This window comes from Sprattus sprattus, assembly GCF_963457725.1.
Source record: "Sprattus sprattus genome assembly, chromosome: 1".
Classification (NCBI taxonomy): domain Eukaryota; kingdom Metazoa; phylum Chordata; class Actinopteri; order Clupeiformes; family Clupeidae; genus Sprattus; species Sprattus sprattus.
Genome location: NC_137920.1, coordinates 22,584,869 through 22,598,731, shown reverse-complemented (window position 1 = coordinate 22,598,731; position 13,863 = coordinate 22,584,869). Strand labels below are relative to the sequence as shown.

The following is a 13,863-nucleotide window of genomic DNA, read 5'->3' as shown; positions in this document are numbered from 1 at the left end:
AACCGGGTTGAGTGTCATTATTCACATTTTTGTTTTAATCAACTGTCAACATGCACTTTGATACATAAGACCTACATGTCATGAATGATAATCAGTATGTTCATATAAGTGTGGTTTGTAACCTGTTTATGATCGGGGAAGAGAAGACCACAGCCATGCAGCTTCATCCCACAGGTAGTGTAATACTAACACAGTTGATGAAGGTGTGGCTTGGGCTCAATGTAAATTAAACACTATGTTGTAATCGTTACATAACACTTAACAGGAAACACAATCCTCCCCTCCCTTCCCCAGTGGACTATAAGAATGCCTTCAAATTTAAGAAAAGTTCACTCTCAAGATTTATGTTGAAGACCACAGACAGCGCTCTTTTTGTTACGCATCTTACAACAGTAACCGAGCGACTTCTCTTACAGTTACAGGTGAGTCTCTCTCTCTCTCTCTCTCCATATTCAATCAATGGTACCAAAATGTTTGTAATTACGTATTTTCTGCTTCATGAAATACTGTTTTTCTGCTATATTGTAAAATTTAGAAATTGATTTCTCACTAGAAATGCAATAATAACACGTTTATTTTACACCGTTTTTACACCGACTTCATGAAGGATATTTTTAGAGGCAAGTTTACCCATTAACTTGACTAGGGTCTCATCAAAATCTTCGTAATTCCTTGTTTTCTGCTTCATGAAATAGGTATCTGTCTGTCTGTCTGTCTCTGTCTGTCTGTCTGTCTGTCTGTCTGTCTGTCTGTCTGTCTGTCTGTCTGTCTGTCTGTCTGTCTGTCTGTCTGTGTGTGTGTGTGTGTGCAGTGATAGTATCATGTTAATATTTTCTCTCAGGAATTATTGTCCATTACTTTGCAGAATAGCCATGGGGATCTACACAGTAACAGCGTACACTGGAATGAGGCCCTTCTCTGGCACCACTAGCACTATCCACATTCAACTGCGTGGTACTGAGGCTGAGAGTGAGGAGAATAATCTAGATTACCCTTTTTTTGGATTAAGTGAAGGATCGGTAAGTGCATCCGTTTAATACAATTAAAACTAGAGTGCTTATAACATAAATGATAAGCAAAAACTAAGGACAGCCAAGTTGTGGAACAAAACAGTGAATACTTTAAACCAACAGAAAGGAGGGTTTTTTTTTACTATTGAGCTAGCTACCTAAAAGGCATGCATGCACAATCCTTACAAAGACCAATGATCACGTAGTTTGCACTTAAATTATAGATGTTTAGAAGTGCTTTTTGTTTTTCAATACATTTCTGTCGGGTGTGTCATCCAGGATCACCTGGATGGCTGGTATAGTGATTATGTATATATATAGTATACAGATAGTATCTGTAAAAAACATGGTAAATAATAATATAATAATAAAGAAATATAATTCCAAAGCAGCCCATCGACAGAGGCTACAAAAGTTGTCATGTTTACATTTACTCCTGTCTCCACAGAAGAGAATGGCAAAAAAACGTAAGCTCCCACAGTCCCACTCAAATAAGGCATTTAAGCTATACTTGTGATAAAAAAACAACGGTAACACTTTCTATGAAGCCCAGCGTTATAAGGCCCTATAAGGACATTATAAGGGCCTTAATAATGACTTATAGCGATTGCTACAATGACTTATAGCTACTTTATAACTACGAAAAATATCTTCATGATGACTCATAATCACCTTTATGATACATTATATCAGTTCATTATGAATGGTTATAATTAAAGACGGAATAATGCATTATAAATATGTGACTGTCGGGTAACACTTGCTATGAAGCCTGCCTTTATAAGGTCCTATAAGGACATTAATGATGACGTTTAAAAGTAGCTATAAGTCATTGTAGCACTCTTTATAACTATGTTTAGCATCTCTACAATTACTCATATCCACTGCTCTGAAACGTTATGTCAGTTAATTATAAATGGTTATAAGATAAAATGATGCATTATAAATATGTGATCATAGGTTTGTGTGGGTAATCATGAATCCTATGAAGCCTGCATATATGAAGCACTATAAGAACATTCATAATACCTTTAAAAACTAGTTAAGTCATTGTGGCACTCATTCTTACCTTCTCAGTCCTACGTCTTCTACCTTCTTGAGCGTGCTCTCAGGCCTGAAAGCTGTATTACCATCGATATTTGCTTGACTGGTTGATGAACAGATTTCATTGGTCCAAAAGCGCGGCGTCAAAGTTATGCTTTTATGTAGACAACTTTAATATTTCGTCGTTTCTGCAACTATCAGTATTTATTGTGTAGGGACATTGGGTTTGGAGTAATAACAGCAACTCTGAAGTTCAAAAGTCTTAGCCCGAAATCTTTACAATGTGTTTTAGTATAAAGTCTGAGCACCTCCAGAAAGTTTTAAATAAAAGGGTTTTCATCTATATCCTGTTGTATTTACTGTCAGCACTATTAACAAGTTCATAATGCCTTATCTTCTCTTCTCTTATCTTATAATAATCTTATATCTGTTTAAAACAACATTACCGTTTTGTCACTTTACTTAAAGCTGACAAAGTACACTTATAGAATCTTATATCTGTTCATAACAACACCACCCTTTTGTCACTTTACTTAAAGCTGACAAAGTCCACTTATAGGATCTTGTAAAAGTTTATAATATTCTATGTCTGTATAGCAGCCTAGTCACCATACTAATAACCATTAATGAATATGCATAATATATCACAAAGGTGGTTATGATGTGCCGTGAAGACCTATATACATAGTTATAATGAGTGCCACAATGACTTAACTAGTTTTTAAAGGTATTATGAATGTTCTTATAGTGCTTCATATATGCAGGCTTCATAGGATTCATGATTACCCACACAAACCTATGATCACATATTTATAATGCATCATTTTATCTTATAACCATTTATAATTAACTGACATAACGTTTCAGAGCAGTGGATATGAGTAATTGTAGAGATGCTAAACATAGTTATAAAGAGTGCTACAATGACTTATAGCTACTTTTAAACGTCATCATTAATGTCCTTATGGGACCTTATAAAGGCAGGCTTTATAGCAAGTGTTACCCGACAGTCACATATTTATAATGCATTATTCCGTCTTTAATTATAACCATTCATAATGAACTGATATAATGTATCATAAAGGTGATTATGAGTCATCATGAAGACATTATACGTAGTTATAAAGTAGCTATAAGTCATTGTAGCAATCGCTATAAGTCATTATTAAGGCCCTTATAATGTCCTTATAGGGCCTTATAACGCTGGGCTTCATAGAAAGTGTTACCAAAACAACTATGTGAACCTAAATTAAGCTTGTGAAAAACAACAGGCTAGTTAAGTGGACATCTAGGTGGTGCCAATCTCTTTTACAAGGATGTGGTTTTCTGATCTGGAAACTGCTAAATTCTTTATCAAATTGTTTTACAGCACAACATCAGTCAGGTTAAAACAAAAGCAAAAGTCAGAATGCTAGCTAGCGTCGAGGTGAAAACCAGCCACTCTCTCGCAATTCCACAATCAATAGTCAAAAATGTGTTGATCTGAGGTTTATTGAAGTCATTAAGCCACAATAATAGATGGTCCATGGATTAGCTCGATCTCATTGTATAAATGTCTGGTCAGACTTTTTAAAGGAACCTAGTTTCTCCAACTCTCTTGTGTCTGGCTGTTCTCCAAGGCCAATCAGAACTAACCCCTCTCTCTCTCACTCTCTGTGTTTTCGGCACCCTTTTCTTACCCTGGGATCCTGTTGAGGATCAATTATTCTTGTCTCCATATCGGCTATCTCCCTCTAAGCAGTCAGCTGTTTGGTATTGTTTGTCAGCCATTTTGAGTGAGGCTTTTCATACTTATGAATGAATCCATGTTCATCAACTTATAAAAAATATCCAACGCTAGTTTGTAATTGTGTTGGTATTTGTAGGACATATCTGTTGGTGACAGGTGGCTGCTTAACTCTCTAGTTTTATGCCTATAAAGGCAAGGTCCGCCATGCTGAGTCAAAACCCTTTCTAAATCAAAGGCTGCACATTTAATGGAAAATATTTTAAAGAGTGAGAAAAAAACATTGTACTGTATGTAGGATATGAAAACGATTTATTTACTCTAAACTATCTTTTCCTCAGGTGAAAACAATTAAGGTAAACTGCAAAGAGTCGCTAGGAGAGCTAATTTATATCAAACTCTCCTCCACGCCGTTTTTTGATCTTCCCAACAAGTGGTTCTGCGACAAGATCTTGGTGACGACACCCGAAGATGACAAGATTCTGTTCCCTTGCTACCGATGGCTTGGCAGTGAGGAGGCGCTTGTTGTAAGCAATGCCGAAGGTAGGCACTAGGGTAGGGGGGGGGGGGGGGGCTCCACTGTATAGAGTAATACTCTAGTATTCAGTCGCACATTGACTTTCTTCCAAATAAAGCACATTCATAACATTATAGTTACAGGCAGGGTGCGATGGGGGGGATTTACCCCCCCTCTGGTTTTTACATCCACACCTCAGCTGGATGAATTTCATACATGGGGGGGATAACCCTCAATTATTAAAAAAACAATGAAAAACAGACAGGTTGTGACAGCGTTTTCTTACACTTGCTAACATCGCTGGCACTAACGTTTACCTTACCCGAACTGTCGACATTCTCAGAATTCGCTGGCTTTGCTAATTTCCGTGTATAGGCTACTGTACAATGAATATGAAAATATTTGTTCACTGAATTAGCGAGTTCTGTCCAAAACAGTTGCGTTTCAGTTTCGTTTTCAGTATTTCAACGTGAATGAGAGGGAGCACAAGAACTGAGCGTCTAGCAGCAATTATCATATCATAGACATATATGATGCATGTATATGAAGAGAATTAGGCCTATGTATTGCTTGGTTTTTTTTTCATGATAAAAAAAAAAAAAAAACATCCCCCCCTCTGGTTTTTGAACAAATCGCACCCTGGTTACAGGCCTATAATTCCTACAGGTTTTTGTTTTTCTGAATTGTGTGAAATGGCTAATAAAAATAGGTAATACAGAACGATAATGTGGTCACCAAGGGCAAGGTTCATTGGTGGAAGGAGACCACTGACTGCATCAACTTATCCAACTGGTGAAGTGAGCAGAGTATAGATAGACAGATACTTTATTTATCCAGAGGGAAATTTACTACATCTTTTACAAAGTAGTCTATAACATTATCGAGATAACTATTGAAGGATGTTTGAGTGGACAAGGTAAAAATGTGTTTTCAGCTCAGAGGGGGTCTCGCCTGGGGCGTAATTCCATTGCCAATGATTACACACATTTATATATTATTTGTAACCAAACAGTGTGTCTTCTTGTGAAAAAGAGACAAAGTCAAAAGTGCCCTATCCTCAAATGAGTTATAACTCCTGCATAGGGTCAGGACAAGAGATTGCATGGCTGTCATACTGATATATTTGTTGTGATGTTCTTTGATTGATGCCTTGCAGATGTGTTTTATGAAAAAAAAAGAAATATCTCATACCTGTTGCTACCTCTACTGAAAAATGGCACGACGACAGATGTTGCAAAAACCGTTGCGTTTATTAAGAAACAGGTGACACTAAAGTGCTCAAACTGTTTTCACTTTGACATTAAAGAGGTTTTTTTTGTAATTGTTTTTGTCAAATATTGACCATGATTGATTTATGAAAGCCATTAATAAAGGGTACAAATCCAAGGGGGTGAATACCTGATGCAAGGCATTTAAATGTCTTTAAAAAGTATATATTTTTTTTTCAAAAAGGCTCATTTTGGACAAAAGTGGTTAACAATTCCTTCAAAAATAAACAGAGTATTCAGATTGTCAATTAATGTTACCCTTTCTACATTTCCATTTCAGCTTCGCTTGTGTTCAAGGACACTTCCCTAATAGCCCAAAGACAGGATGAGGGAAGCATAGGGTCAGGACTAGAGATTGCATGGCTATCAGACTGATATATTTGTTGTGATGTTCATTGGGTGATGCCTTGCAGATGGCTATACAATATGTAGTTCTTATTCATGTGCTATATTTGAAGATATATTTTATCTCAGAAGACTGTGATTTATCCATTGGCTTAACACACCAGTCATTTTTGAAAAAGAAAAGAAAAAAAAACATCACATTCATTTATTTAATTGCTGATTTTGGACAAATGTGTTTAACAATTCCTGTGAAAATAAACAATATTAAAAACTAAAAAGTATTCTGATTAGTGAATTAATGTTACCCTTCATCCATTTCAGCTTCGCTTGTGTTCCAGGACACCAACTCTATAGCCCATAAACAAAGGATAAGGCAGCTAGAGGAACGTCAGAAGACATTTCGGTTTGTGGACAGCGAGTGCTGAATGAATGAGCAGTGAGTGTCTGCATTAAATTAAGATAAATGCCTTACAATGTGGCTGTATGTTCTGCTGACAGGTGGACCGTGTATCAAGAGGGCATGCCCTACGTTGTCAACTGTAAATCTGCCAGTGCTCTGCCTGCTGATGTCCAATTCTCTTTCACAAAGGAGATCGAGTTTTACTACATGGCAGGAACGCAGTGAGTGCTTAATGCATTTTTTCCAACCCTCCTGTGGTATTCACTTTAATTTACCTGCTGACTGATCACAGGTCAACTGGACCCACCACGACCATTTTAATTTATTGAAGATATACTGTATTTTAATTTAGATAATTCATAAGTGGTAAGCCAACACCAAGCTTCACCTTTTTCATTTGTTCTTATGTTTTAGATTGCATTGGTGGAAATGCTAAATATTTAAAACTATATCTAATTTGAGGTATGCTTAAGTTCAAAGTTAACAGTGGTGATTTAAAAGCATCATGAACCATGTACATATACTATATTTTGCATTGAGGCTCAGAGCATTTGCCAAACAGCCTTGCATTATTTAATGTAATTTATCATATAATAGTAACTACTAAGATGCTCACAATCAGTTATGATGGATCATAGGTAGTGTATCAAGCTAAGCTCCTCTCATAATGTTTGGACTGTGTACCATTGTATTTTGTGTGTAGGTTACTTTTTCTGAAGCTGCTTGGATTAGCTAACTCCAAAATGACATGGCGATGCTTCAACGATCTGGAAATAACCCTTTGTGAAAACAGAAACAAAACCGTTGGTAATCATCTTAAACTAAAATCATCCAAAATGACCTGCTCAGAATCACCGTACTGAAATAACTGAAAGTACTGTTTGGACCTGTAGCATATGTTCTGACACAGCATGCTTTGTAGAATACGTTCAGGAGCACTGGGATGAGGACGAGTTCTTTGGATATCAGTTTCTGAATGGCCTCAACCCCATGATGATCCAGCGCTGCTCAAAGCTGCCAGACAACTTCCCCGTCACAAATGAGATGGTCAAACACTCCATAGGAGGGAGCACCTTGGAGGAGGAGATGGAGGTAGGCTCAAAGTTGGAACTGATAAAAGTGACAAAACTACATGGTGCATTTACTGCATGGCTAATGGGACAGACTTATGTCTTATGTCCTTTACATGACTGTATCCCCCCCAAAAATATTTGAAGATAATACTGAAAATAGTTGCCCTTTAAAACTGTTGCAAATTGTTATAAAGCATTGCTTTAAACCTGGACGTTGGGAGAACATTTCTTTATGGGTCAATTTAGATTGAGTTTGCTAAACTCTTTGTATTTACTTTATTGTAACTTTATTGTATTGTAATTTATTCAACAACACGCAAACCATCCAGAAAGGGAACATCTTCCTGTGTGACTACAAGATCTTGGACAAACTGCCGGGAAATTCAATTCATGAGACAGAGTGCTATCTCACAGCTCCCCTGGTCCTGCTCTACTGTGATCACGATGATATGATGATGCCCATCGCCATTCAGGTACAGAATGGTCAAAATGTTTTTAACTTCTTGGGGACTAAATTAAATTTTAATTCAGGCTTAAGTCATAGCCATGCAAATTTACAAGTATTAGTTTCTTTCAAACATGATATCATAACCCCTCTCCCCCCATTCACACACACACACACACACACACACACACACACACACACAACACCATCAATCTCTCTACCGGGCTGACATCAAGCAGATCGGTGTCTTCCTGTTTGTCCTTGCCACCATTGTATTATGCTTTCTCTAGTGAAATGGTTATCAAACCTTTTATGGCAAACCCTACAATGACACAGTTCAAATAGTTTAATTTAATTATATTAATTTGTTTAAATTTCAGAATGAATTTCAATTAATTCATTTAGATTTCAAAATGTATTTGAAAACGTTTAATTAATCTAGCAATTCTTCACACCACCATCGGATTGAGACGCTTACTTTGAGTTTTGTGGTTGGATGCTTAACAACATCACTGCCTTCAGAAAGCCCCTCCTGACGAGTGAAACTCCAAATTGCATGCAGTTTAACCTTTTTTTTATTTGTTTTAAATGCCCATCAGCGGTTGCATAGTCAAAACATTTCTGAATGTGTTCTGTTGAACTTAACGGAAACTATTTTGTTTTGATTTTATTTTGATTAGAGCTCTTGTTACACTTATATATTTGAAGCTTCACACTGGCTGAACAATCTATAAAATGTTCATGTTGGGCACATTTGGCTACCTATCCCTTCTAATATAGACTTAACAGTATACCCTGACCAGACCAGTCCATATTAGGCTATAAATCATTACCAAATAGGTAAGTTATTGGCTGCTATACTAAGAGCACTGGCATACATTATTTGACCTGTAGTTAGTTTTAAAAGTTTGTTGTTCCATTTCTTCACCCTCAGCCAATGCCCCCCTTGCTGTCACACCGCCCCATCCCCACCCTGGGGGAACCTACCCACACTTTGGGGATCTTTGCTCTGGGGGGTTCAGGCCTTGGGCATTGTAATGCATTTTTAGACGTCTATTGTCTGTTGATAATGGTGCCATATAAAGCAGTACAACCGGATTGAATTAAGCAGATGTCCCCCTCACATACTGGTGTGCCAGTTTAATGTGTTTGTCTTTTCTTTTTCTCCACAGTTAGGGCAAATGGCTGGAGATAAAAACCCCATCTTCCTGCCCACTGACTCAAAGACTGATTGGCAGCTGGCTAAGATCTTTGTGCGGGCTGCAGAGTTCAGTGTGCATGAGGTTGACTTTCACCTGCTGAGAACTCACCTGCTGGCTGAGGTGTTCACCATGGCAACATTGCGGAACCTTCCGGCGATGCACCCGCTCTTCAAGGTATGGAATCTGACATGCATGAGATGGTTTTGACTTGAAATGGCTAATGTAGAAAACACCTAAGATTGATTTCAAAAGAGTAATTTACATTGGCCTTCACATGGGCTGATCAGATGATTTTGGGTATGCTAAGAATCCAATCTGGCATAAAAGTAAACTGGTCCAAATTTGTTTTAATTTGCAAGTAGCAATCAGTTTACCATGAGCTAACATGCTGTTCACTGTTTTTTCCCCTTTGTAGCTTCTCATTCCTCACACTCGTTACACACTCCAGATCAACATCATGGCGAGAAATCATCTGATTTCCAGGGAAGGAACCCTTACCATTGTATGCAAACCACATAGCTAATAAACAAACTATGTTAATAGGACAGATATTATATTACTAAGTATTATTATTAAGTACACTTTCATGCTTTTTTAATCAACACATTAACCATAGTTGTTTCAACACATATGTGATATTACTGTATTATTTAACTTTATTAGTGATTACTCATCATTTATAATCCAAGCATTCAGGCATTGGCGCGGCCATGGAACATTTGATGAGGCATGCAACAACCACCCTGACCTACAACTCCCTCTGTCTGCCTGATAACATCTCTGAGAGAGGCCTGGGGAAGGTTCCCAACTACTACTACAGAGATGACGGGATAAACCTGTGGAAAATTATCAACAAGTACGCTTTCCATTGGAAAATTGGTGTAATGTGAAAGGATATAGATTTATCCTAATTATCAGAGACTCAGTCAAGTGAATATGGAATGTCAAGATTCAGGTTTAATCTTACAATGATGATCACCAGAGGAGGGAGAGACGAGACCTAAGCTTCACTAACAGATAGTTTCACCTAGCCTGTTTCTCACTAACTAACTGATGAGAGGTCTCCTGTATTTAACCTATACAACATGTGGGAGTGGATGGTTACCAGAATGCTAAAATTTACCTAAGAGACAGAAGGGCTAAGATAATCTATATTTAAATGAGGAGTTCCTGGCCTGAAGTGTTATCACTTCCCACAGTGATCAGGGCATTTGGGTTCTTACACAATACACAGGCAGTTTATAATTAACATATAGCTTTTGACTGTGGATTTACATTGAATAATTGATCTTCTATTTCTCAGATACTATCAAGTGTTGCCGATTGTACACACAAATCTCGCTGTCTACAGTGTGTGTGTGAAAAACAATGAAATTATTTGTAAATATAATTTAATTGTTTCAGTTTCACTGTTCCGTCATAATTAAATCACCATGGTAGAGCTGCAAGATTTTTTTCAACCACCAAAATTACACACAGAGCCATGTGGTCATTTCCAGGTATGTTGAAGGAGTCTTGCAACATTACTACAAATCTGATGATGACGTGAAGAAGGACACAGAGCTGCAGAAATGGATCTGGGGGATATTTACCCAAGGCTTCCTGGGAAGGAAGCACACAGGTGTGCACATCAACACTGACCTTTACCCAGGGACGGTTTTATGCACGGGGCCGCACTTTTTAATGACATGTGGGGGGCGGCACGGGCACTAAAAAAGAAAAAATAATCGAGGCCGCGAAGCGGTTTTCTATTATCTATCATATCACTGTGTGGGGAATTGGCAAATTGGCGCCCCCTGCAGCTGCAGGCGCCCCTGCGTGTTAGAAGTTGCCGTGCAGAGATCTTGTGTGAGAAGGGGAGGGGCGCGGTGGACAGTTCACCTCTGGGTCTCCCAAATGGAACTTGTTAGGTTGAAATGTTTTCTCTGCTAAAGTAATCAACTAAGTCTACATGATCATAGACATACTCATTATTCATATTATTGTCATTGACAGTACCGGCCCTCTTTCACCACTGATGATTTTGCTAGGCTTAGGCGGGTTCATCTCTGGTTAAAACTAGCTTAGGTTAGCTATTCACTAGTTGCGCTAGCAAAACATATATCGTAACGGTGTTAATTATCGGACTGTGTTTGTTATCGGCAAACATTCACGTTGTCATGTTAATCCATTACTTAACTGAGCATATCGATTGTTAATCTATTATTAAACTTAGCATTTTGATTGTTTAACAGAATGGCCAATGTTTGACACTGTCCAATAACTGACATAGCTACGCAAGGACACTGCCCTGCCAGGGACAGGGTAATGCAATTTAATTAACCAATAAACATAGGTCTACAGTCTACACCTTAGTGCCTCTCCATATGAGTTAAATCAACTGAAGGTAAATTAATGTAATTTTTCCCTGCGGTGCATGAACAATGCTGGTATGAGATAGTGCTATCTGCAATCGTGACGCCCGTGATATGAGTCTTTTCCCTCTTGCTTTGTGATCTGTAAGTTATTGCCTCCAATTTAAGCTTGTCATCCATCATATCTAGTTTTACGTTTTGTACATATCCCTCCAGTGCATAATGAATCAGGTCATTCTGTCTCCAAAAGTTGCCTAGAGCCTCTTGGGATATAATTTTGACACTGATAGCTGCCATTGTGACCTCTAGTCAGCTCCTATAGTTTGTCAGAGTTAGCAACAGTAACTAAGGCAGCGGGGCTTAGCAATAGGTCAATTTAGAAATGTAAGTTTGTCTTTCACTTATATTGTTCTAAAAAAAAAAAAATATCGGTGGGGGTCTCGTCTGGGGCCTAATTCCATGTAGAACCGCCACTGCCTTTATGGATAATACATGGTTAAAAAATTATTCGAAAAGAAATAAAAATACAACTAACTGTACATGACATTTTAGTAAAAGCACTTCCATGAAACTAACGGTTTTATTGGAATTAGAGTCAACACACACTAGCATTAATGTCCAATTAATCCTTAGTGCCGTCATGACTGTGGACACTGGGAGCAAAATTTATTTGACTTTGTTCTGATATTCCACTGATGTGAACTCAGTTTTATGTACATGTCTGCGTTCCTTTCCTCAGGAATACCTGATAAATTTCAGGCAGTGAGGGATCTCATCAAGTTTGTCACCATGGTGATCTTCACTGCATCTGCCCAACATGCCGCGGTCAACAATGGACAGGTAATTTATTTTAAAGGTCTGTGAATATATATATTTAAGCAATATAGCACTCGTGGGAGTGGGTTGGGTAAGGGATAATCCCACGGGTGGTGTTCGGCCGTAGCCACCGAGGCCGGAGGCAAGGCAACAACACACGTGGGATAATCCCTTAACTACCCCACTCCCCCAAATGCTATATTGCTTTTATAAAACAATTCTACAGTCAACAAATTAACATTTCAACACGAAGTTATTGATTAAAATTGGTGTATTTCGCCATTGTTTCTCCGCAACAAAAAATAGTTCCATTGTCAACGTCTTGGTTTGGATTTATACATTTTTTGAATTAACGGTTATCATCAATGCGCTATAGAATATTTCATCGCGGAGTGATTTATTATTAGCTGTGAAAAGTCCCTGTTGGGTTGTTCTTGGATAATCTATGGCATAGAACGTCTCACGTCCAATCAGAGACAGCTAAATAACGCGATAGAACCCAATTGTTTTATTAAAAACATTGATTACCCCTTGCCAGTTTGACATCAGTGGTTGGATGTTAAACTACCCTAGCACTCAGAAAGTCTCCTCCAATAATGAACCTCATTCCTAGATGGAAAACCTGCCTTTATATACTGTTAGGACCCAAGTTAGGATAATGATCAATGATGTACTGTAATTATTCTTCATGAATATTTGACCAATCTCACAATTTAACAACAACGTATATTCAGGAGGCAGTTATTTTATACCGGTCTAATATTATTTTGCCAAATTTCCCCAGTTTGAATTTGGCTGCTGGATGCCTAACTTCCCCAGTGCCCTTAGGCAGCCCCCTCCCAAGGAGAAAGGCCAGACCACTAAGGACACCATCCTGAAGACCCTACCTGATGTGGGCACGACGGTGAACACATTGGCTGTCCTGAAACTGCTTTGCCAAAAGTCAACAGACCATGTGAGTTTGTACAATCGAGGCAATTTGTTTTTTTAAGTGAAAAATATGAATGTTGTGTTGAATCTGAATGCCTTTCTTATATTATATTACTTTGGATGACAACATTATGTACGCACTTTGCTCATCATGTTTATAGCTTTTCTTCAATCAGACCTGAGATTTTAGAAACTGTGAACATAGTGTTGTAGTGGGCACCTACAAAATATCTATCTAAATATCATAGTGTGCAACATGATGCATTGCATTATTAGCAACATGTTTGTTCTTAAATAACAAATATTATATATGTGTTATTTACGATTACAATCTTAATATGCTGTCTCTAGTATCCTCTGGGATATTTCCCAGAAAAGCTGTTTGATGAAAAGGTCCCTCGCAAGTGCATTGAAGACTTTCAAAAGGATCTGAAGAACTTGTCAGCTGACATCGAGGAGCGAAACGAGAAGCTGAAGCTGGAGGGGAAGCTTCCCTACACCTATCTGGACCCCAAATATGTGGACAACAGTGTGGCCCTTTAAAAGCGTAGAGTAGTACTTCTTCATTCTTTTGTCTTTCGATATATATAATATAACTTTAACTTGGCCTATTATCTCAATTCCCAAACCATGACGCCATGACTCCATGACGCCATGATGGGCAAATGTGCTACGGTCTTAGGATACTCATATCTGAGGGGCAAATGTGCTACGGTCTTAGGATACTCATATC

The 13,863-nt window shown here is 38.1% G+C and overlaps 2 protein-coding genes across 2 annotated transcripts in view; one reads left to right on the top strand and one right to left on the bottom strand.

The window, feature by feature from the left end:
* LOC308368625 (arachidonate 12-lipoxygenase, 12R-type-like) overlaps nt 1-13,863 on the bottom strand; it is a gene marked incomplete at both ends in the record, with an annotated part of 172,218 nt that overhangs the window by 16,045 nt on the left and 142,310 nt on the right. The gene's annotated exons all lie outside the window — the stretch shown is intronic.
* On the top strand, nt 873-13,673 carry LOC308363705 (hydroperoxide isomerase ALOXE3-like; the record flags this gene model as incomplete). Its single annotated transcript, XM_080836534.1, has 13 exons — nt 873-1,019; nt 4,122-4,323; nt 6,232-6,313; nt 6,409-6,531; nt 7,204-7,402; nt 7,713-7,856; nt 9,001-9,204; nt 9,446-9,532; nt 9,720-9,886; nt 10,530-10,651; nt 12,124-12,224; nt 12,985-13,155; nt 13,482-13,673. 13 exons carry the CDS (start codon nt 873-875, stop codon nt 13,671-13,673), a joined length of 1,941 nt encoding a protein of 646 aa, XP_080692660.1.